At 45.7% G+C, this 23,064-nt stretch overlaps 1 protein-coding gene across 1 annotated transcript in view; it reads right to left on the bottom strand.

Moving 5' to 3' along the window:
- The window catches only part of PIAS1 (protein inhibitor of activated STAT 1), a 56,108-nt gene that overhangs the window by 30,866 nt on the left and 2,178 nt on the right, over positions 1-23,064 (bottom strand). Inside the window, exon 2 of the mRNA XM_058811788.1 lies at positions 3,067-3,511. Within this exon, the coding sequence (XP_058667771.1) occupies positions 3,067-3,511 (445 nt within the window). The remainder of the gene's footprint in view (positions 1-3,066; positions 3,512-23,064) is intronic.

Raw genomic sequence — 23,064 nt, 5'->3', positions numbered from 1 at the left:
CTGGGGACAAGGTGATGATCAAAGGCTGGACCCTGATCCTGGAGGGCTTTTCCAGCCTCAGGGATTCTGGGATCCAGCCCAGAACCCCAGGTTGCTGGTGAGAAGGGCAGGGATGGAGAAATCCCTGCATTCCATGAAGCCAGCCCGGCACATCCCTCTGAATCCCAGGCTGAGCTGCAGTCAAATATAAGAATTTCTATTTAAATATAAGAATTTCTGTTTCCTCCTTTTGTTCCTGACGGTACAAATAAGAGTTAGCAGATTTCATTTCCTTATCTGTTCCTCACATTAGCTGCGTGCTACCCACCCACACGAAATATTTGGGTACAGAATGCCTGCTCAAGTGCCCTGCTGGGCACCCTCCCTGCCCCGAGGCTCGCTCAAATTATTGTTTTTTCAACCAACCATCACCTCTCAAAGGGACAGCAACTGGAGCAAACCTTCCCAGCTGTGCCACCTGCCCTTGGCAACAACCAGGGGCAATCCCAGCACCCAGGGATGTGCTTTGCCCGGTTTTATGTCATTTCAGGAGGGTGTGAAGTTTGAATTACACAAATTCTCTCTCTCACACACATTTTCTTTCCCTTCTGTTCCAAGCAGGCAGAGAATCATTCCAAACCCCACATCGGGTCATCAGTTCATCCTTGTGGGGGAGGGAACCAGAGTCAATTCAAAAGTCCTTTATCCCTATCCCATGAGTAATCTGATGGGAAAAAGCAAGCAGGAGATGCTGAAACACTGGCTCGATTCCAAGTTCTGAGTGGCTGCAGTAATATCTGCCAGTGGAAAACAAACCAGGGAACCCACACGTGGGACACTTGAGGAAACCCACACTGCTGGCAGCACACAGAAGGGTGCCCAGACCATCTGGGGCAAACCTTCTACAAATCATCTCAGATTTTGTAGCCAAAGTATCAGAAAATGCATAAATGGAGAAAATGAATCTGAGTCTGAGCAGGCTGGGGAGGGGCTGGGATGAGTTCCCAGAGGAGCTGTGGCTGCCCTGGATCCCTGCAGTGTCCAAGGCCAGGGACAGTGGAAGGTGTGGGGATGGGCTTTAAGGTCCTCTCCATCCCAAACCATTCCAGAATTTTATGATGGATACTGAAGCTCTCCCCCCAAACTCTCAGCTCAGAGGCTTTTTAATAGGATTCCTTCAGACAAACAGAAATCCCACACAAAACAAGCCCCAAACATTCCTGAAGTTACCACAAAGGAGAGGGATTGATTCCAAAGGTATCTGCTTGGCATTGCACTTCCATTTTCTTACCCTGACACTCCACAAAGGGGAGAAATATCCCATTGTCCATCAGCTCCTGAGGCCTGAGACCTGGCAGGGAGCGAATGATCCAAGGATTTGGGGTGAATGATGATCCCTGCATTTGGGGTGAATGCTGATCCCAGGATTTGGGGTGAATGCTGATCCCTGCATTTGGGGTGAATGCTGATCCCTGCATTTGGGGTGAATGCTGATCCCAGGATTTGGGGTGAATGCTGATCCCTGCATTTGGGGTCAATGCTGATCCCTGCATTTGGGGTGAATGCTGATCCCTGCGTTTGGGGTGAATGCTGATCCCTGCATTTGGGGTCAATGCTGATCCCTGCATTTGGGGTGAATGCTGATCCCAGGATTTGGGGTGAATGCTGATCCCTGCATTTGGGGTCAATGCTGATCCCTGCATTTGGGGTGAATGCTGATCCCTGCATTTGGGGTGAATCCTGATCCCTGCATTTGGGGTCAATGCTGATCCCTGCATTTGGGGTCAATGCTGATCCCTGCATTTGGGGTGAATGCTGATCCCTGCGTTTGGGGTGCTCTGTCCCACTCAGAGCTGACAGCAAAGGGCTCTTCCCACATCCAGGAATAAATAAATAACTAAATAAATAAATGCACGCCATCACTCCTGCACTGGAATGTCTTGTGGAAATTCCAGCCTTTTCCTGAAGTATTTCTGCTGTAAAAGTGATGAGACACATACTGAGCACCTCATTAGCTCCCAGCACCAGCACTGCCTGGAATGGTTATTCAGCAATTAGGGCTCAGATTAAAGCTAAACAGATACAGCGCACCTCTGCAAAGAACACCTGAGCCAGAAGATCAAATTACCAAAATCTCTCTGCTTTTCCCTCCATTACAGCAGCTAAAGCAAAAAACAAAAATGCAAAATAGTGTGCCAGACCCTTCAGAAATGCACAGACAAGCTCAGCAGTCACACACCAGGCCTCCCACATCCCCCAGCCCTCCAGACTGTCACTGGAAAGTACCTGCTCAGCTTTGTTTACAAGGGATTTCTTCTGCAAAGGGCTTTTTTTTCTCACTCACCCACCCTCTCTCCCCAGATCTCCTCTCACCAATCTGCTCCTCCTACCAGCAGGGAATCTTTGCTGGGCTTTCAAGCCAGCAGAAGGTTCCACCACACAGAAATCACCAGGCCTGGTGCATTTAGGCAATATTGAGCAGTATTAGAAGGTAACCATGCTGTGAAGTGGAGCCTGGAAAATCACACATTACATAATGCTCTGGGAGCAGCACAATCTCCTCAGCAGCTCCACCAGTGATTTATACCTTCACACAAAAATCAGCTGCAAGGAAAGTAGCCACAACTGCTAAAGAACCCTAAATTCAGATGCTCAGGCTGTAATGGATCCAGCAAATTTCCAGCCTGGCACTCCTTCCCAGCACGGCTGAGAACATTCTAGAAGCCTGACAGATTTGGGGGTAGTTCTGTTTACTTTGGTTTTTTTTTTTTAATAATGAAACTCTGTGGTTTATAAGAACTACTGAAAGCAGACTGGTTTTTTCCCTTTTTTTTTTTCTAAGATTTAGTTTGTTTTTTCTCAAAGCCCCCCCCTTAAAATAACGGATGTTTAAACCATATTTAGAGGCTCAGCTAAAACAACTAATGAGTGTTAGGTAAGACGTCTCTCCATGTAGAACAATCTGTTCCAAAAGTTACCAAAAATAGCAATTCTCTAAACACTGCTGTGATGCAATATTTAACCCCTCGCTGCAGCAGCAGCAGAATTTGACCATTTTCCCCCAAAGCCTGCAGGAGCTCTCCTTACCTAGGCTGGTGGGTTTGATCAGCTCATCCAACAAGTCATAAAAGGGGAGTTTCTGCAGCTTGATGTCGGGGTGCACGGGGTGCAGGGCCGAGGTGAGGTGGGGCAGTTCCAGTTCGTGTTTGGGTCCCAGCAGCGACACGGGGAGCAGGGGGGACGTGGCGGGGTGGCCGTCGTAGCCCAGCTGTGGAATGGTGGAAGGCGACAGCGCGGCCGGCATGGAGCTCGAGTGCACGCTGGGGATGGACAGGTCTGCCGGGGTCATGATTTTCTGGGGGAACCTTCTCCTATAGAGTTCTTTGATTTTCATCTGGACGGCGGGGCTGCAGCCAGCCTTGAGCAGGTGCAGGGCTTTGGTCAGCAGTTCGTGTTTGCGGCCGTGCTTGTTCCTGCCCGCGTAGCCCAGCAGCACCTGCAGCTCCGACACTCGAAGGCTCATAACCATTTGCTTCAAAGAGACAAAACACAGGGTCAACAGGTGAATTCAGCACCCTCACAAACAAACCACAGGGTTAACAAGTGAATTCAGTACCCTCACCAAGGCTCAGAAACATTTGCTTCAAAGAAACAAAACACAGGGTCAACAGGTGAATTCAGCACCCTCACAAACAAAACACAGGGTTAACAGGTGAATTCAGCACCCTCACCAAGGCTCAGAACCGTTTGCTTCAAAGAAACAAACCAAAGGGTTAACAGATTAATTCAGCACCCTCACCAAGGCTTATAACCATTTGCTTCAAAGAAACAAACCAAAGAGTTAACAGGTGAATTCCAGAATCCTCACCAGAAACAAAACAAAGGGTTAACAGGTGACTTTCAGCACCCTCAACAGGGCTCAGAACCATTTGCTTCAGAGAAACAAAACAAAGGGTTAACAGGTGAACTCAGCACCCTCACCCAAGGCTTATAACAATTTGCTTCAAAGAAATAAACCAAAGAGTTAACAAGTGACTTTCGGCAACCTCACAAAGGGTTAACAAGTGACTTCAGTATCCTCACCAGAAACAAAATAAAAGGGTTAAGAGGTGAGTTTCAGCATCCTCACCCAAGGCTTATAACCATTTGCTTCAAAGAAACAGAACAAAGGGTTAACAGGTAAATTCCAGAATCCTCACCAGAAACAAAAACAAAGAATTAACAGGTGACTTCAGCATCCTCACTACACCAGAAAGGGCTTGAAGCCCGTTAAGCATTAAGTTTTCAAGGCTCTGTGCCCCTGCTCTGCCCCCTTTTACAATGCTCAGTATTTAATATAATGCTCAGTATTTATTACAACGCTCAGTGTTTACTTTCAAGTCTACAGTGAGAGATTTCTAAAGGCATTTCCATTCCCTGGGCAAAAAGCTGAGAAAAGGACTCGGTGCAAAATAAAGGTTGTAACTAATTATTTGTTAATCACTTGCTGGAATCTCTGATGGTACGAATTTTTTCTTGCTCTAGCTGGATGTAAGAGCAGCTGTACACTGACAACATCCAAGCTCAACTCCAAACACACTCCCACGAGCCTCCCTCAGCTCCTGCCATGCAGCAGAACTGACCCACACAGGTTCAGAGAAAGGAGATCAATGTCACTAAAAGGAGAGTGAACATAATCCCATTTGAGCCTTGTCACCTTCCTGGGTTAAAGGAGACTTCCTCCCCTTCCACCTCTGCTCTGCTCCCAGCAGAGCTGTGGCTCCTGTTTGGATGGGAAGCTGGGCTTTGCCCTCTGCTAATTAGCATCTTCATTAGCACAGCCGTTTAGTGCCTCCCAACAGGATCCAATGAATCACACTGGTACAACTTGTCACCTGGCTCACTTCTCCCGGAACTGAGGAAAACACTTCCCAAACCAGTGAAACCAGTAATCACCAGTGTGCATCAACTGGGCAGGCAGGAGCCAGAAAATCAACTCCAGGGTCTGGCTTTCATTGAAAAATACATTTCAGAGCTTGGCAGGGGCTTGCTCATCATCAGAAGGCCTGAGAGTCCAGCTGGAATGATGATATCCCTTCAGAAATTTGGACTCCCAAGGAATCATAAAGAAATACAATGCCTAAAACCCATCGATGTGCCAGGCTGCCTGAATCTTCTGCAGGAAACACACTGAATATTCTGTAGTGAACCCCAGAAGATCTGATTCCAGACAACACTTGATGGATGGATTTGGGACCAAAGCAGCAAATGCAGCACACGAGGGAGGGCTCTGCAATTTCCCAGCCACTGAAGGATGAAGACCCAAACCAGAATTTGCATTTGACATCTCTGAATTTGACTACAAATGCTCCCATCCTCTCTGCTCCTTCAAACTGTGCAAACTACTCAGTCTCAAACACTGCTCTGATTTTTTCCACATGAATTCTCAAACCTGAAGTGCCAAGATTAGAAAGGTGCTACCCTGGCTTTAACAAAACCAGCCCAAACTCCCATCATCTCAGAGCTTCAGTACCTGCCAGAGATCTTCACTGCCCAGGTGTCCATGGGAGGTTTTCCCTCCACTGAAACTGCTCCTGGTATTTAAAAGCCCCAACTGAGATGATTCATGTCTTTAATGAGGTTTGCAGCAGCCACACTGAAGTCAAATTTGCCACAAGATTTCTGCTCTGCTGAACCACAGCTCGGGAACCTCGCTGCAAATCCTTGTTTCAGCCTTCCACAAACCCTCTGGATGGAACTGGAGTTGTTTTATTTCCCTGAATACCCCAAGAACCTTCTTCACACTCAACTCTGAGACTGTCAGAAAGCCACTAATGAGAACAGACGAGGTACTTGGTAAGAAATGAAGATGTCTTAAAAGAATAAGGCATTTCAGCTCCAATCTGAAGTGTTGACAGCTGAAAGGAAAGTGAAACAAATAGATTTGAAACATGGAAAAACACTATTTATAATGCTATACAAACACTTCTTCAACAGAATGAGTAGTTACAGCTGAAGGGTTTAATGCCATCACCATTAAGAGTCACTTCCTGAACAGGCAGAACCTCTCAGAGCTTCACCCTGTTCTTGTTTTGTGATAAACTCACGGGCTCAGTTCGCCAAGAGCACGAGAGGATTAAGAAATAACTGAGGCAAGGGAGAAGCTCCTGCTCCACGCTGGATAATTCCCATTTGTAAGGTAAAGGAGAGCTGGAATGAGCACACAGAGAGCAGGGGCCATGCTGGAGCCAGCTCAGAGCCCAAAACAAACAAAATCCCCACATCTTCCCCACCCCGCGCATTCCTGCACAGGAGGACAAGAATAATTTTGTTTGCAGTGCTCAGGGCCCTGACAGATCCATCCCTAAAACCAGCAGTGAACCTGGTGGGTTTATTACGCTTCCATAATTCATAGATAAACCTTCTATCCACATCACAGAGGGGCAATGCCTCAAACCATGCCCACCTTGCACAGGGCACTGCCAGGGGCTGGTGCCCCTGGGAAGCTGAGCTGGGAAAAGTTCCTACAACACCAACAAGAGAATTCCTGTCCCTCCTCCAACCCAGCTGGGGTTTACAGGGCCCAACCTGTGGGAAATGGATTCGTAAGAGATAAGAAATGCTGACTTAGAAATGCCATGGAATAGGGCAGACATTGCTGAAAGAACCAGAAACAATTTCAAAGGATGGCCTAACAAATAAAACTAGATATTTTAGAGAAATAAAACTTTGAGATATGCATTGTGGTAGGACTCACAAAAGGTAATTTTAGATGACTGGCTTTAAGGCATTTACAGCATGGTGTGGCTAAAGCTGATAGACCAAGAAACACTTAAATGTAATTAGGAAATAGTTGGCTGCTGATTGTGATGCTGTGAATTATAACATCTGAATTGTCTCACCCTTCACATGAGACTGAAAATGGAATAAAAGTTTTAAACCACCTCTCAGTTGCCCCATCTCTGGGTCAGGAAAGGGCACAATCTGACACCAGCCCAGCTCCACAGCAGAAACCCAAGCCCTCCCCATGCTCTGATCCATGGTATCCTGACTCTGGGACAGGCAGGATAGCACAACCCCAGTGCTGCCAAACACACCAGGGAAATCCAGGAAAAGCCTCAATTGCTCCCATTTTCTCTGTCCCATCTCAGCTCCAAGCCCTGGCTGGCTCAGCTGCAGCAGCAGAGCTGAAGGGCAGAGACACAGAGTTCTGCTGCAGGAAATGTTGCATTTCTCTCCTGTGGCCTGCAGCAGGGGAGCACAAAGATCAGGGGCACCTGCAAGGTACAAACCCCAGCACAAAGACTGCCCCCAAATAACAAACACCTGCCCCACCCCTGGCTGCTGAGCAGAACTGTCAAAATGTTGGGATCTCCCTATGCTAACAGGAAATAAAGCAACAAAACAACAACAAAAAGCTGAACTGCAGAGAAATGAAAGGAGGCACAGCTCCCGAGGACTGGCTGCAGAGAAATCCTGCACGCTGCAATTCCAGGTGTTTGTTGTGGGAATATCCATTCCTGCACACAGCACTGCAGTGCACAAGGAATTGATGTTGTTTGGCTCCAAAAAGGTCGAGGTTTTGCCACACAGCTTCAAACTGGTTTCCAACAAATCCCAGCCTCAAGCACACACTGGTATTGTGCATTCTGGCACTGAGGGGACACTCAATGCTCAAAAAGAGGATGCGGATGGTGAGAGACATTTTTCAGAAGAAGCTTTCCAGAAACCCAGCTGAGCAGGGGGTGGTGGCACATTTCTGCTCTGCCTGCCTGTGAACACCTTCCTGGAGCGAGGAGGGATCTCTGAACACACCTCTGACATTTCCTGCTCCACAACCCAACCCAAGCCCGTGCTCCTGCACCAAAAGTGCATCGCTCGTGGATTCCTTATCCCTGCACCCCAGCTCCAGCAGCACGGCCTTCCCAAACCCCTCAGGGCATCCAGCCAGCCCCACAGCTGCCTGTGAGAGGTGGGGAAGAGCCCGGGCTGTTTTCCCTCCGCCCTGTTTGCACCGGGTCCAACTGGGGCCATTTTTCTGCCCGTGTCATCCCCAGCACTTGATGCCATTCCTGCTGCTGCAGGAGCATCCCAAATTTCTGTGTGTTGAGGAAACACTCTGAAAGAACCCACCCGCAAACAAGGAGTACTCCACCAAGGAGATTTGGAAAAAAATAATTGAAATATATGGCAGTAATCCCCTCAGGCTCTCTGGTGATTACCCATAGGGAAGGGATCTTCTACCTACAGCTCTTGCCCAAAATAATCAGGGCATTTTAAAAAAAGCTATTAAAGATGAAAACTGGTGAAGGTAAGAATCATTTACTTGGATTTTCTCTGCAACAGCAACAGCAGAGATGAAATTTGGCTTTCCACACAAACCCAGTTGTTCCAGCCAAGGAAAGATTCCCAGACTGAGCTCCAGGAATTCCAGCCCTCAGCACAGCTTAGCAGCTCAGAGCATTTTCAGGAGATGCATCTGGCCTCCATGACCTACGAAAATCAGGAATTAAGCTTAAAAATAAATAAAATCCAAGTGTAGGTGCCTCTGGATAAGACATTCCCTGGATAACCTGTGGCTGGTCCCACAGGCACTGATTATTCAGGGAAATAATCTGTGAACCTGAATTATTTTCCCCATTTTTAGAAGGGAGGGACTTGTCTGAGAGGTAAAAACCAGGTAAAAACCAATATTTTTTTATATTTTAATAAACTGAGCAGCATCCACAGAGTGATGGACAAGGCTGAGCATTTTTCACCTGTCCAGCAGCACCAAAACTGTCCTCAAAGCAAAATATTCAAATCCAAGTTTGATCCCTGTTTTTTTAAAAGGACATTTCTCCAGTTATCAGCCCTAGGATCTATCAGGAGAACCCAACGAGTTATTCCTGGATGTTTATGATAAGCAGAAGCAGGGAATAAGCCTCCAAAACATATTTAAATTATTTGCCAGAACAACAAGAAGCATTTGGCTTGGGCCCACACCACATTCTGTGCCTAAAGCAATCCAACAGGTCCTCCCCATTAACCTGAAAGATAAAGGGGGGAAATATAGGAATGAAAAAAAAAAACACCTCAAACCCCAGTGAAAAGATGGAAGAGAATGAGTAAAAAGAGAGAAAAAAAAAATAAATGGGAGATCATCAATTTATAAACAGCAATTTCAGGCAGTGATAGTAAATTTGTTATTAAAAACACAGTGATTAGCTTTAGTGATCTTTTAGTAATTAAGGGTCATTATGACTGAAGAGAGCAAGCTCTGCAGCAAATTCCTTCACAGGTGAAGGACAACACCAATGGAAATTTCCCCCTTATCAAAAAGAAATTCTCGAATCACTTCCAAAAGACAGGTAAAAAAACGTAAAATTGATCTTTTTTCTCTCTAAGAAAAGCAATGAGGAAGTGTCAGACAAGTATGGAAATGGTTCTGAATGAATCCCAGTAAACTCCAGGCCCCAGCTGTAAAAACACAGCTCCTGCAAGCTCTGAGCAGCCTCCTTAACCCTGAGAGGAACGTTCTGGAAAAGTGACACTCACACAGAACTCTGGCATATTTCAGATCTGTGAACCTGGCCAATCACAAAGGTTAAAACATCCCCATTTTTAATAACCCACATCCCCTAGCCCTAAATCCCACCTGCAAGGCTCATCTAAGGAAACTCTCAAGGCTGAACGATAAAAATTGAGCTCTTTCTCCCCAAAATCTGCAGGAGGGAGTGAGGCAAAGCCGGGAAGCTGCAGGGACAGCCTGGGACTTCCTGCCTTTGTCCAGCAACCACAAGAGCCACAGGTTGGAGCCCCTGCAATTCAGAGCACAGCAGAACAATCATAAATATGCAACATCCTCCAGGCTTTAAGGAGGGCTCCATCAGGAAAAGCTCTTTTTTGGCACCTGCAAGGTTTTGGGAATGGAGGCAGAACCAGAGGAGTGAAGGAACCAGGCAGCAGCAGGTTTAAATATGATTTTGTTGCACATACAAGAGGATTGAGGATTTCTGAGGATTTCAAAGAAAGCTCTGTTTGCACAGGGTATCAGTGCTCAGAAAGGCCAGGTTGGAATTGCAGGAGCAAACTGACAGGCGTGAAACAGTAAAAATCAGCCAACAAAACAATGCTGGAAATGCCCCAACAGCCTGGGCAGAGCTGCTGATGGCACCCCAGAGATCTGGGCTCCCTTAAATTCAACCTGCATTCCTGATTTCCCCAGTAATGCATTCCCTGCCACAGAGCTGCAGCCAGCAGGTGTTATTTACCTTTGCAGGCTCCCAAACAGCAGATTTCCTTGTCAATTCAATGGCTGCAAGCCTATTTATAGAAACATCCTGACCCTTGAGCCAGCCTTCTCAGCCTTTACCATTCTGTGATTGTGCCATTTTCAACTCAGCTTCTACACCTTTAAGCTCAGTGCTAACATTAAGAAGCTGGCAGGGAGGAAATCATAAAAACTGCAGCACCTGAGGTGGAAGCTCTGGGCAGGATCTCTCATCAAAATCCTTCTGTACCAGCCCATGCAAGCACAGAACTTGGAATTCTATAGATAATTAACCCATGGAATATTCCCCTGGCAAGCAGTTATTCTAGTTTATATTTATTATGTTGGTAAAACCTGACTAGCCCCAAATTCAGTGAGTTTTAGGAAGCTCAGTGATGCTGTTTCATACCTGAACACCAATAAATGCCCAAATTCACTTTTAGGAAGCTCAGTGATGCTGTTTCCTAAAAAAGAGTTTCCTAAATCCAGCGTCCTCTCAGAATCACAGCTTCTAATCAAAATAAAACAACTGCAAACACCAATATAAGATCAAAATAAAACAACTTGAATATAAAATCAAAATAAAACAACCTGAACACGAATAAATGCCCAAATCCAGTTTTAGGAAGCTCAGTGATGCTGTTTCATACCTGAACACCAATAAATGCCCAAACTCAGTTTTAGGAAGCTCAGTGATGCTGTTTCATACCTGAACACAAATAAATTGAAATTCCAGCCTGTAAATTCCAGCCAGAGCTCTCCAGCTAATCCCACCCCAGTGATGTCACCGAGTTCTTTGGGATGTCTGTCACTGCCTGGATCCCAAAAACCCATGGTGATAAAAGTCCCAAAACTCAGTGACGAGTGACAGGATACTGGAAAAACAAACAGAGGCAGCCCCAGCCCCCTGAACTGCTGCTGGGCAAAGGCAGAATTTGGAATTTTTAACATAATCCCCACCTCTTAAAGGTTGTCCTGTGCTTTTGGCAGATGCCTGTGGGATTTTGCTGTGCTCTGGGAGATGGGAAATACCTAAACCTGGCACTTCAGTGCCCTTCTAGACCCCAAATCCAGCCCTTTTCCTACAGTTTTTCCTCTGAGAGGGAGATCCAGCCAAACTGGGTGACCAAACACCCAAATTCAGAGTCTGCCCACTGAATCTTGTGGGGTTTTCTTGTAGGATCCAGCCACAGACCAGACCCCCAAATTCAGAGTTTGCTCACTGAACCCTGTGGGGTTTTTGAGTGGTGGCAATGAGGACACACCAAGCAGGCTGGGCAGAGCTGCTGGGGCAGGGATTTGCTCCAGCTGTGAGAGAGATTTGTTAGGAGAAGTCTGCCAAGACTTAAGTCATGTCTAAAGCAGGTTTGATTTAAAGCAAGGCCCGTTTTATCTTAATCCGTAACGAAAGTTTTAGCAGGCCCAGGAGAATTTCCCTGCTAGGTGAAGGATATTATTACTTTTGGTATTAAATAAGGTTGCTGACACAGTGGTAATCTCCATTTTCTTGGAGGCTCCAGGTTCTTTTCAGCCACGCTTAAACTTAATTGTCCCTGGTGTTTTTTCTCATAGCAGCTGGGAATGATTTCCACACGGAGCAAAGGCAGAAATTCCAGTTTAGGAATTCCTGGGTCTGCCACAGGAGCCTCTCTGCAAACACACCTGAGGCTAAGGGTGAACACAATTATCTGGGAGAGGGTCAGTGCCACACCAATTGAGTTTTTATGGAGAATATTCTGCAGCAAAGCCTTGCTGGCTGACAGCAGAGCCAGCTCCTACGGGGTGAGGTGCACTGGAGCCCCAGGCAGATGCAGACAGATGTGCAAAGAGCTTCCTAAACCCAGTGTCCGCTCAGGATCACAGCTTCTAACCAAAATAAAACAACTGTCAGAGCACTCAGGAATGGTCTGAAATGCTGTCTGTTTGTGTAAAAAAACACAGGACTAAGAAGCCACATAGGAGGTCACAAATCCACACTGATTTCCCCTCCCTCTGTGGTTTAAAACAATAAAATATCCACTGTGGAATCCACAATTAAGAAGAAATTATCCCACCAGCTCTTGGAGAGATTTGGGATTTCCAGACAGATTTGCCTGTCAGACTCCCTTCCAGCCATCCTTTCCCCACCAGAAACAACCTCTGCTCACTTCCTAAATATCTCAAATACCTGCATGAAGCACAGGGAGCTTTTGTGAGGCAATTTGGAGGGAAAGCTGGAGAAGAATGCACCTGGAATTCCACGAATGCACTCCAGGAGCAGCTCCCAGAGCCTGCCAGCAGCAGGACACGCTCACCAAGACCAGCATTCCCAGGGGTCGATGTTTGCTTGTAAAACTCTGTAAAGCCCTGCTGCACCAACAGCCAGCGTTGCTCGCCTTGTTTGTCAACTCCAGCTTGATTAAAATAAATTATTGACATAAGAGATGCAGATTTGCCTCCAAGATTTGAAAACACAATCTTATTTCTGTACCTTGCAAAGTGATTTATTCCCCGCGTGGCCTAAGTGAAAAATTAGTTATCCACTAAAACTTTGCTATTAATTAGCTCCAAATGAGCTAACACTTCCAGAGATGAGATTATGCACTCAAATATATCCAAACTATCCCCTTTTTTCTCCTCATTTGTCCCATTTTCTAGGATGCAGCACAGGAGACAGATGACATCGTCCCTGACTATTGTTCTGGTATCTCAAGAAGGTTTAATTAAGAATCATATTAAATTTGGATACTGAATTGCAAAGTGCTGAACAGCAGGGTGAAGGCAGTACATAATTGAATCTCATTTCCCTGAAAAGTAACCAATGGCTCTGCTAATGCCCCAAGAGAGGGAAAACTGCAAAACTGGAGTGATCAGCTCACAATTCACACTGGAAAAGGGAAAAAAAATCATGAAAGCCAAACTGGAACGTGACAAAATTCAGGGTTTCTTTTGGAATTTGAGGCAAAATTCCCTTCAAGACATGAATTCCCAAGGCTGGAGCTCAGGCTTTGTCAGGGGGCACCAAGGACCACCCTGGTCACATCCATCCCACGGTTTGTTGGGATTTTCCCTGAAATAAGTGAAAAATCTCCACTAACTGCTCCAAAACAGCTTAAATGGGGGAGGAAAGAAAGGGGGGGAAAAAGGGGGGAAAAAGGAAAATTTACATCCCATACTGATACTGATTAACTGCTAAAATGTATTTTATGATTAAAGAAATCAGAAAAAAAAATATTTCTGGGATGTGAATCCAAGCCCAGGTGAAAATCCTGGCAGGGAGTTCTTCAATAATAATAAATAACAATATTTATATCCTGGCAGGGAGTTCTTCAATAATAAATATTAATAATATTTATTATAAATGAATAAAATTTTAAAAACTAAATTATATATAGTATAGAATTTATATTTACATCACACAGTGACGTAGATTAAAGTGCCAAAATGTATTTTATAATGAGAGAAATCAGCAAAAGTAGTTTTATGATGTGAATTCAAGGCCAGGTGAAAATCCTGGCAGGGAAATGTTCAGCTCCTGTTGAAAAACACCTCCTGTCCTCACAGAATTGCTATTTATTTAGTTAGTTAGTTATGTATTAAAAATAAATAAATAAATAAATAAATAAAGTTTTATATGTAAATTTAATAAATTAAACAAATAAATTCTGTATTCTGTATGGCAGGGAGAAGTCCAGCTCCCATTGAAAACCTCCTGTTCTCACAGAATTGCAATCTATTTATTATAAATAAATAAATAAATAAATAAATTTAACGAATTTAATAAATAAATAAATTCTGTATTCTGTATGGCAGCAGCACGTGCCAAGGCCCGAATGCAGATCCCAGGGCTGGAGCCCAAAGAGCCCTGGGCACACAGAAAGGGAAAGGGGGAGCAGGAAATTCAGTTTTTCAGTTTTCAGCAGGAAATTCAGTTTTCCATATCAGCCCCAAGCAGGGCTTCTCCCCACTGTGCAAAATGCACAGAGAGGGCAGAAGAATGGCAGAGGAAGCAGATCTTCCTGCTTTTCTTCAGCCCTCAATGAGGAGAAAGAAAATGGTTTGCAATGAAAACAGCCAAAGATGCGTCTTGGGCAAGGCCTGAACTGCCTTGGGCAAAGCTGAAACCAACCCCACAATCCTATTTCAGCCCTCAAAATCTGGGATATTCTGTCCTTCCAGCTTCCAGGGCTGTCCATGCCAGAGAACTGCATTTTATGTGTATGGCCAGAGTGTTACCTATAGGCTCAAGCACGCAGCGAGTTAGGAAATTCTATATATTCTGTATGCAATATTTTCCTGGCCCACACAGAGCTCAGCAGGGCCTTCAGGAACGCTTTCCCAGCACTCTGGCACATGCTAAGGACATTGCTTGGTGGGAAGAGGGAGATTTCATTCCCCCAACCCACCACCCCATCCTCCAGACACTTTTCCTCACAATCAGACTGAATCCAATTAATTTATTGCCACAATAACCCCTACCCTGCACAGAAACAAACACCCTGATGGAATGAGGGGATTTTTAGAAGCCAAGTTTCAGCCACACCTAGGATTCCAAATCCATGAAAACCACTGCAAGTGAACTCCAACAGGATCCAAAGGGAGAACTCTGATAGCAAAATGATCAAAATCCCAACCAGGTGAGAGAGCTGCGGTTTCTGATTCAACATTCCCTCAGTTTTCCAAGCCTTCCTGCCCCATTGCCATCCCACTCTGGGGCAGAGGGAGGAGGATGTTCCATCCTTGCTCCTTTTCATCCTGACTGCCCAAACCTCTGCCCCACCTCATTAACCACCTCATCCAAATCCCACCCTGAATAGCAATTTGCATATAGACAAGGCTTTTGCAGCTCATTAATGGCCCCTGAATAACTCTCACACGTTCATGAATTTATTCCCTGCCTGTCCCTTTTACACACACAGGATTATTCAGGGTCTGCTGACAAAACAAGGCAATTTCTGGGTTGCAGCAGAGATTTTTAGTATGAACTGGCTTCACCTTTGTGCCTCCTGACCCACCCCTAAGTAAAAACTTCCAGGTAAGGATGTTTAAACTGCTTCACAATACTGCTCAGCCTCTATAGCAAAAGGGAAAATAAAAATAGAGACATCAAGACATCATCATATGGGCCCAAGGAATGGAGTCCATGCGGTTAATTAATTATTAATTAGCTCAAGCCTTTTACCAAACTCTGTGAATGTCCTCTAAAAAACAGAGGCACATTCTACCAAACTTTTGGAGGGAAGTGAACATGGGAAACAAGTTCCAACACATCTCAGCTTCCCCTCCACGCAGCCTGGCACCATCTCAGAGTCCTCCATGTGTTTAAAAACAACACAACAGGTCAAAGGAAAGGCTGAAAATCCAGTGTGCACACACGAGCTGAGCATTCCTCCAGCACCAGGAACTCCTTTAAGAAAGTGAAGCAGCCCTGGATGCTCAGCTATTCAAAGTTCTTGTGTTACCACCAGGCTGAGCTGTTCCGAACAAACAATAGGGGAAGGTCATGCATGGAGTCCTGCACTGCACTCTCCTTTAACCTGTTCCTGAACAGCCAGAAAATCCCGGATCAGTGGGGTTTGAAGGATGGAGCACCACTGGCAGAGCCCAGTTTAATGTCCAGAACTTGTGGGGAAAGCAGAGCAGCCAGGCCAGAGCTTTGCACAGTGACCTTTGCCACTGCTGGGCCCAAGATAAACCAGGTATGAGAACATCAGCTCAGCTGGGAGCACACAAATCACTGGGAGAAATGGTTGGGAGGGAGCAGAGAGCAAAAAAAAAAAAATTCTAAATTATGTCAATTGCTGCTTCACCCAAAGGTCCAAGTGTGGGTGGGTTCGGTGGTCTCATCATAAAAAACAAATTAAATAATTATATATACATATATACACAGAGGTGAGAAGTGGAAATGTCAGAGGATGGCACAAGTCCAGCATGACTTCCCTAATGAAGAAATAATGAAAGCTCAGAGTTATCAACCTAAAAACAGAGGACCTGGGGACAGCTGTGACCCAATCTAGAAAACCACGAGCAGCACACAGAGATGGGCAGGGAGGAGCTGTTTGTCCTCCTCCATCACAGCACCCAGGGATGGAACCAGGCTCCAAACAATACAGGCAGGGTCAGAAATCCCTCCCAAAATAAAGGTTATAAAGGTTCAAGGAAACCTGGAAAGGCCCTTGAGAACAGATTTATTATGGCTCATGCACCCCACTGGATGCAGAGGGCTGAGGGGAAGTGCCTGCAGATGCAGGAACATTGCAGGGAGGGATTTCTCCCACCTTGCCCTGTTGTTGCTTTTCCTCACTCACACATTTCCAGGAGCTGCAGGAGACACCACCAGGCAGGATGGACCCCTGGTCTGAACCACCACAGCCACTTTTCCATCCCCAAGAAGCAGTTTCTAACACGTTTATTTTCAGCCATTTCCTCTAAAAGCCAAGTGACATTGTCGAGGCCTCAAATAAAAATGTCACTACAGAACAGAAAGCGACACACTTTAACAGCAAAGAGGCAAAAGGGGAATTAACTGAATGAAAACCTGGGTGGACACCCTTTAGAAAAATATTATTTCAAATCCTTGTGATTCAAACCAACAACAGTTCTGATACTTGAAATAAATAAAAAAAATTCTGAAGCCCTGCCATGGAGTGGCCTCAGCAGATTCACAGATGAGAGGCTGTTAAATCAACACAGAACCTACCAAAAAGAACAGCTTTGTTTGTGTCCCACGTTCCTGGTGCTGTGCATTTCTAGGTGCACTCACAGCTCCATCCAGAGCCTGAGCAGAGCTGCCTCCAACAGCTTTTCCAAGAAGCTGAGAATCTCCACAAATACTTGGACTGCTTCAAAGGCTCTTATTTTGCACCAGGGAAACGAGATACAACATCTGCACAGAAGTGAGATCATTTTGTCTAGGGAGTCTCGAGAAACAAGAAGAGGAATGAATGTATCAAAAACATTCTCATCCACACAACTCTTCACAGGACTCTCCTGCAGCTCAGATCACAGATTTTGCCTGAACCAAATTATCCCTACTGCATTTGGCTTCTGCTTTTTACAAAAAAAATACAGAATAGGGAGCTACACCTAAGCTAAATTGCCAAGGCAAACTCACTTTGCTGTTATTTTCACCCTACATTCTATTTTGCACACTAACTAACCATTTCTCAGTTGGATATCTTGTATAAACCATCCTGTATGTCCCATTTTCAGTTGAATATCTTGTGTAAGCCCAGCTTAGAAAAGCCAGGCCTCCAAGTTCTGCCCAGCACGAATTTCTGAGAACATTTCTCACGTGTTTGCACGCTCCACTGGCTGTGACCACAAAAGATGCAACTTCAGGTGTTGCAGCCACCAAGGAGGAGATTGAGCTCAGTTTCCCACGTGCTTAGAACCATGGATTTAGCAGGAGAAGGGGAAGGAGTAGGAGAGCTTCAAAAAAAACAATGATTTCATGGAGCCTCCTGGTGAAGAGCTGTGTGTCACCTTCTCCTCTCTAAAGGTTCACTCCTTATGAAATTTTAATTTCTGGGAGCAATTCCCACCTTTTCCACTGGGATCGGTGGACAGTCTCAGGAACTACTTTTGCACACTGCTGAGGACGTGCACAAACAGAAATCCTCAGGAGTGGAAACTCCTCAAGAACGGCACTGTGGCATGGAATCACCTGCCCAAACCCCATCCCCAGGAATTCTGCGTCACACAAGTGAGGCCCAGCAGGATGGCCTGGCAGGAGGTTTGGGAACAGGGCTCGTTCAGCCTGGTGGAGAAAAGGCTTTGGAGCAACCTCCTGGCAACCTTCCAAGGTGTCCAGGAGGTCACCACGGAAACAGCCACGATCCTCCCACTGCACACAGCACAAGCTAAGGAGGAGGCTCGGGATGGAGAGCAAAAACAGCCAAACCAACCCTGTTTGCACCATGAAAGCAGCCAAGCCAGGGAAGAGGCTGTGCACAGAGGTGGTGCCATCTCCATCCCTGGAGGGGTCTCAGACCAAGCCCTGAGTGACCTGCTCTGACCCCACAGCTGATCCTGCCCGGGCTGGAGATTGCCCACAGTCCCTCTCAAGCAGAGTCACCGAATGATCTGTGGGTGGTCAGGATCAAGGAGCAAGAAGGTGTCAAATGGAAAGAAACACCATGAAAAACCAACGGGAGAGCCCTGCTGAACTATGGCTTAAATAATTCAGCATGACAATTTCTATCAGAGCTGGAAACGGGGGAAAAGCACTCAGGAGACACCACAAGCAGATAAGGGACAGGGAAGGAAGTCCCTACAGAGATGAAGGGATGCTCCACCATGTGTGCAGGAGGAGGGCTGGCTGTGTGAGCCCCGAAGCAGGGCAGAGATAGGAGCTGCTCCCTGCCTGCTGTCAGACGTCCTTCCCGGATGGAAACGGCCCCTGGAGCATTTCCTGCAGCCCAGGCAGGGCCCAACCATGTTTACTCCCAATGAGCCAGCTCATTCCCATTCCCTAACCCAAACACGGGAAGTTCACTGCAGAGCATCTGCAGTGCAGCCCGTGAGGTGACAGCACTTATCTGTGTCCCCTAAATAAACTTCCACGTGGCCACAGAGTCCCTGCTCTGCTGCAGGGCCCAGGGCTCCCTTCTCCCCCAGCACAGCCTTTAGGAGGCTCCTCTTCCTCGCCATTAATTCCTTGCCACTTCCCATATAAATCTCTTGTATATCATCTCCCATAGACGTGAAGGTCAAGCTCAGGCTGACCTCTGGTCTAATTGTACCCTGGCTTCTCATTTCTTTGTTTCCCATATTCCAGACAAGCCCGTAACACCCTCCCACTCCTCCCTAGCCTTGGAATCCAATCTGGAGGGACACAACAGACCAGCAGGGACAGCCCCAATCCCAAAGGGAAAAGCAGATGAAGCAAATTGCTGAGCAGCTCCTGGATCAATGCAGCTGCACCAGCCACGGCAGCCTCAGCCAAAGAGGGAGAAGAAAAGGTTTGAAGGGACAATAATATCCTGTTCACCTGGTTCCACAGAATTCTGCCTGAAAACCTGCAAGATCAGAGCAAAGCTACCATCTCCTGGCCCAGCCTCAGCTCCATCTATTCTCAAAGCTTTCATACTTCCAGTTTGTCTTGTAGCCCCCAAGCTTTTAATTTACTTTGAAATAGCCACGTTTTATGGCAGTGACTACGTTTGAAATGGCTTTGATAGCATTGAGTAAAATTACAGAAATAAGCAGTCTTTTGTAAGCTCCTTTCTCCTCCTCATCCCCTTCCCTAGCAAAAGATTTTTCAATATCTGCTCTCTCTACTCACTCTACTTTTAAGAAAGGCATTTGTTTCCATGAACAGACTGCTATTGAAGGTACTACGTGCAATTTCTGCATCATAAAATCCAATCAGCTCCACTTTAAAAAGCCCAAACCAACACTCTCAGCACTCACTGGTCTGCACAGAGCTGGAGCAGAGACAGAGCACAATCAATACCTGAGCTCCAGCAAGAGGAGGATCCCAAAATCCAGCTGCCCCAGGTGGGCATTTCTCCTTTTCTCCTGCTCAAGAACAACACAAACATTTATTTGTGATTCTTGCAGGCACAATTCTGTTAATCAGAGGTGAAGGGGGGCAGCACAGGCTGAGGCACACAAGGTATTTACAGAGAAGTTTTTCACGTAAAAGCCATGTTTGCATTCTTCCTTGAAATCTGGGGTTTTCAAAAGGCTTTTACTACTTTTTATGGAGGGTGATAAAGCCAAGTTTTCCATTAGAAGGGCACCTGTAGAGCAAAAGTTTCTACACTGAAAGCACAGCAGTAAAAGCAAAGAGACATTTCTAACACAACTTCAGCTCTGGAGGTGAAATCCTCTCCTCGTATTGCCAAGAGCCAAACATCAAGGCCTCATGTAAGAGAAAAGCCCCAAGAGAGAAAATCCATTCTCCAGCCACAAATCCTCTGGGACACTGAGAGATCCAAAAATTAACCCTCTCAAAATGCTGCTTCCCAAGCAACCAAGGGACTATGGCTTCAGATTCCATCATTTCAGCAGAGCCCAATGCCACAGGGATGGAGAGCACCTGCCCACCTCACCCTGAGCTTTAGGACAAACAATTCCAGGAGACGATCCAAAGGGTCAGCTCCCAAATAACTCCAAGCTTTAGAACAAACAGGAATTCCAGATGATCCAGAGAGTCAGCCCCCAACTCACCCGAAGCTTTAAGACAAATAAGAATTCCAGGAGATGCTCTAAAGGGTCAGCCCCCAAGTCACCCAAAGCTTTGGGACAAACAAGAATTCCAGGAGATGCTCTAAAGGGTCAGAACCACCCTCACCCCAAGCTTCAGGACAAACAAGAATTCCAGGAGATGCTCTAAAGGGTCAGAACCACCCTCACCCCAAGCTTCAGGACAAACAAGAATTCCAGGAGATGCTCTAAAGGGTCAGAACCACCCTCACCCCAAGCTTCAGGACAAACAAGAATTCCAGGAGATGCTCTAAAGGGTCAGCCCCCAAGTCACCCAAAGCTTTGGGACAAACAAGAATTCCAGGAGATGCTCTAAAGGGTCAGCCCTCACCTCGCCCCAAGCTTTAGGACAAACAAGAATTCCAGGAGATGCTCTAAAGGGTCAGCCCCCAAGTCACCCAAAGCTTTGGGACAAACAAGAATTCCAGGAGATGCTCTGAAGGGTCAGCCCTCACCTCACCCCAAGCTTCAGGACAAACAAGGTTTCCAGGAGATGCTCCAGAGAAAGGCCTGGGCTGGGGGTATCTCAGAACAATTACAGGGAGCACTCGAGCCTCAAGAGCCCGAAGCCCTGGTTTGGTTTTCACTCTAATGGCACTGCAGAGAACTGCTGAGAGGCTGGTTTCCCTGAGAAGGGATTCCAGGAACTCCATCCCACCGTGCCAAGCGCATTAGGGACGAGCTGCCCTGGCTGGGCTCTGAAGCACAGCACTCAGGCTCCATCCCCATCAATAACCTCCGTGTCAGAGGCGCCCCAGCTCCCCAGCCCTGCTCCATGGGATGCTGTCAACTGTTTCTCTTGTGTGCCTGACCATGAATATTCTTACCCAAGGCCAGGCAGTCCTGAGCACTTCTCCTCCCTGCAAGAACATTTTTCTGGTGCATCTCCTACCTGCTTCTAACTGGGATTCCTAAATACCGTCATAACCCAAATAAAATCACCTGTAAATCCATTGAAAATAACTACTAAGAAATGCTGGTGCTTCCTCCTCAAGTGAATTTGACTTGCACAGACCCACAGATCCTCCCAGGATCTTTTACCCAAACTTCTCTGGCACTGTATTTATGTGCATGCAACAATCTGGGGTTTCTTGGCAATAAAAAAGGGTTATGGATTGAGGCTTGCACAGTTCAGCTGCCAATTTTATCCCTCTGATATCTGCAACCCCAGTGATGATGACCTAAAGCTCAAAAAAAAAGATACCCAGCCCAAAAAGCAGTGAAAAATACAATTGTGCTGGCACACACCAAATTAGAGCATGAGCAAACGTAATCCAAGGGCTCAGATAACAATGAAAAGTGGATTATATTTACTTTAATCTCAGCAACACACAACCTCAGCAACTTATAAAAGGATTAAGCAGGAAGAGCTCGTAATGCAGAAGTGTAAAATTCTAATTGAACACTGAAACAGGTAGATTATGTTTATTAAAATAAGGGATGCAATTCCACAGGTCCATTTGTCACTGTTATCCCAAAAGTGCCTCCCTGGATTTCAGGCAGGGGTATTTCCCAACTGAGAATATTTCTAAGTGGTTTGTGTTCCTCACCATTGTGTGGAAATGCTGTGATGAATTTTCATTCAAACTCTTGGCTCACTTTTTTTTTTTTTTTTTTTAAAGTATAAATTATGTCTAACAAGAAACACACCAGGGATCTCTTCAATCCCCAAAGGCACTTTCTTAAAAGGAGAGAGAACAAAGGAGAAAACCTCCCAGCATGTGCTTTCCAAACCAGCTTCTTAGGACAGTATCAAGAATGACAATACTTGAACATAAGCTTTTCTTTTTCATTCTTTGATCCGTGCTTAATTGAATTGATTATTGCAAACTGTGTAATGATTTCCAAAATGCTGGAGTGGAAGGCAAAGATCACAACAATCTAATAACCAATTTAAATAGATGTAAGAAATATTGAAGGAAAGATTTAATCACTCAAGTATACTCCTTCCAATTAGAAAGAGCTTTAAATAGCTTACCTTGAGATAAATTAGAGTCTGGGTGCAATTAGACAGGAATAGTAATTAAGATCAGGAAAATTCACATATGCCTCAGCCTATGGAGTGAGGGAGAACTCTGCACAAGAACAAACTTTGCAGTTACCTTATTTCAGCAGCAGAAAGGGAAACACACTGCTTCAATTTACCCCAACCTTCCTGAGTACCCGGGAATTCGGGAACCTCACAAGGCTGGGATCTGCAAAGTTCTGTTTCATCTTATCTGATTTTTTTTTCCCCCCACAGAACAAGCAATCCCAAATGGGGGCAAAAAAGGCTGAAAGGCTCTTGCTTGTGGTAAGAAAATAGATGACAGGAAAGGCAATTTCATGATTAAAACTCCATGAAAAATTGTGGCAAGTAAGACTGACCACTGTTTTTCTGGAGGGAGCAAGAACTTTAATTTTCCTTTGGCAATGGCACCCATCATATCACATTCCCCAATTTCCACATGCTCCCCACACACAGCCCCAGGGCTCTTTGCACAGGAAGGCAACAAAGTTTTAGAAACTTGAGTAAGTTTTCCTGACAAACTTTTTCTGGCCAGGCAAAAGAGTCCCAGCCCAAGTATTACAGTTGATTTTAGTTTTTTAAGGTCACTAAACTTGAAATCAATCCCATTTGCTAATTAATCAGAGGAGAACCGTACAAGGCTTTACCTAAGAAA

The sequence above is a fragment of the Ammospiza caudacuta genome, chromosome 10, assembly GCF_027887145.1.
Source record: "Ammospiza caudacuta isolate bAmmCau1 chromosome 10, bAmmCau1.pri, whole genome shotgun sequence".
Lineage (NCBI taxonomy): Eukaryota > Metazoa > Chordata > Aves > Passeriformes > Passerellidae > Ammospiza > Ammospiza caudacuta.
The sequence above is the reverse complement of the archived record's forward strand: the minus strand, read 5'-3'. Positions and strand labels throughout refer to the sequence as shown.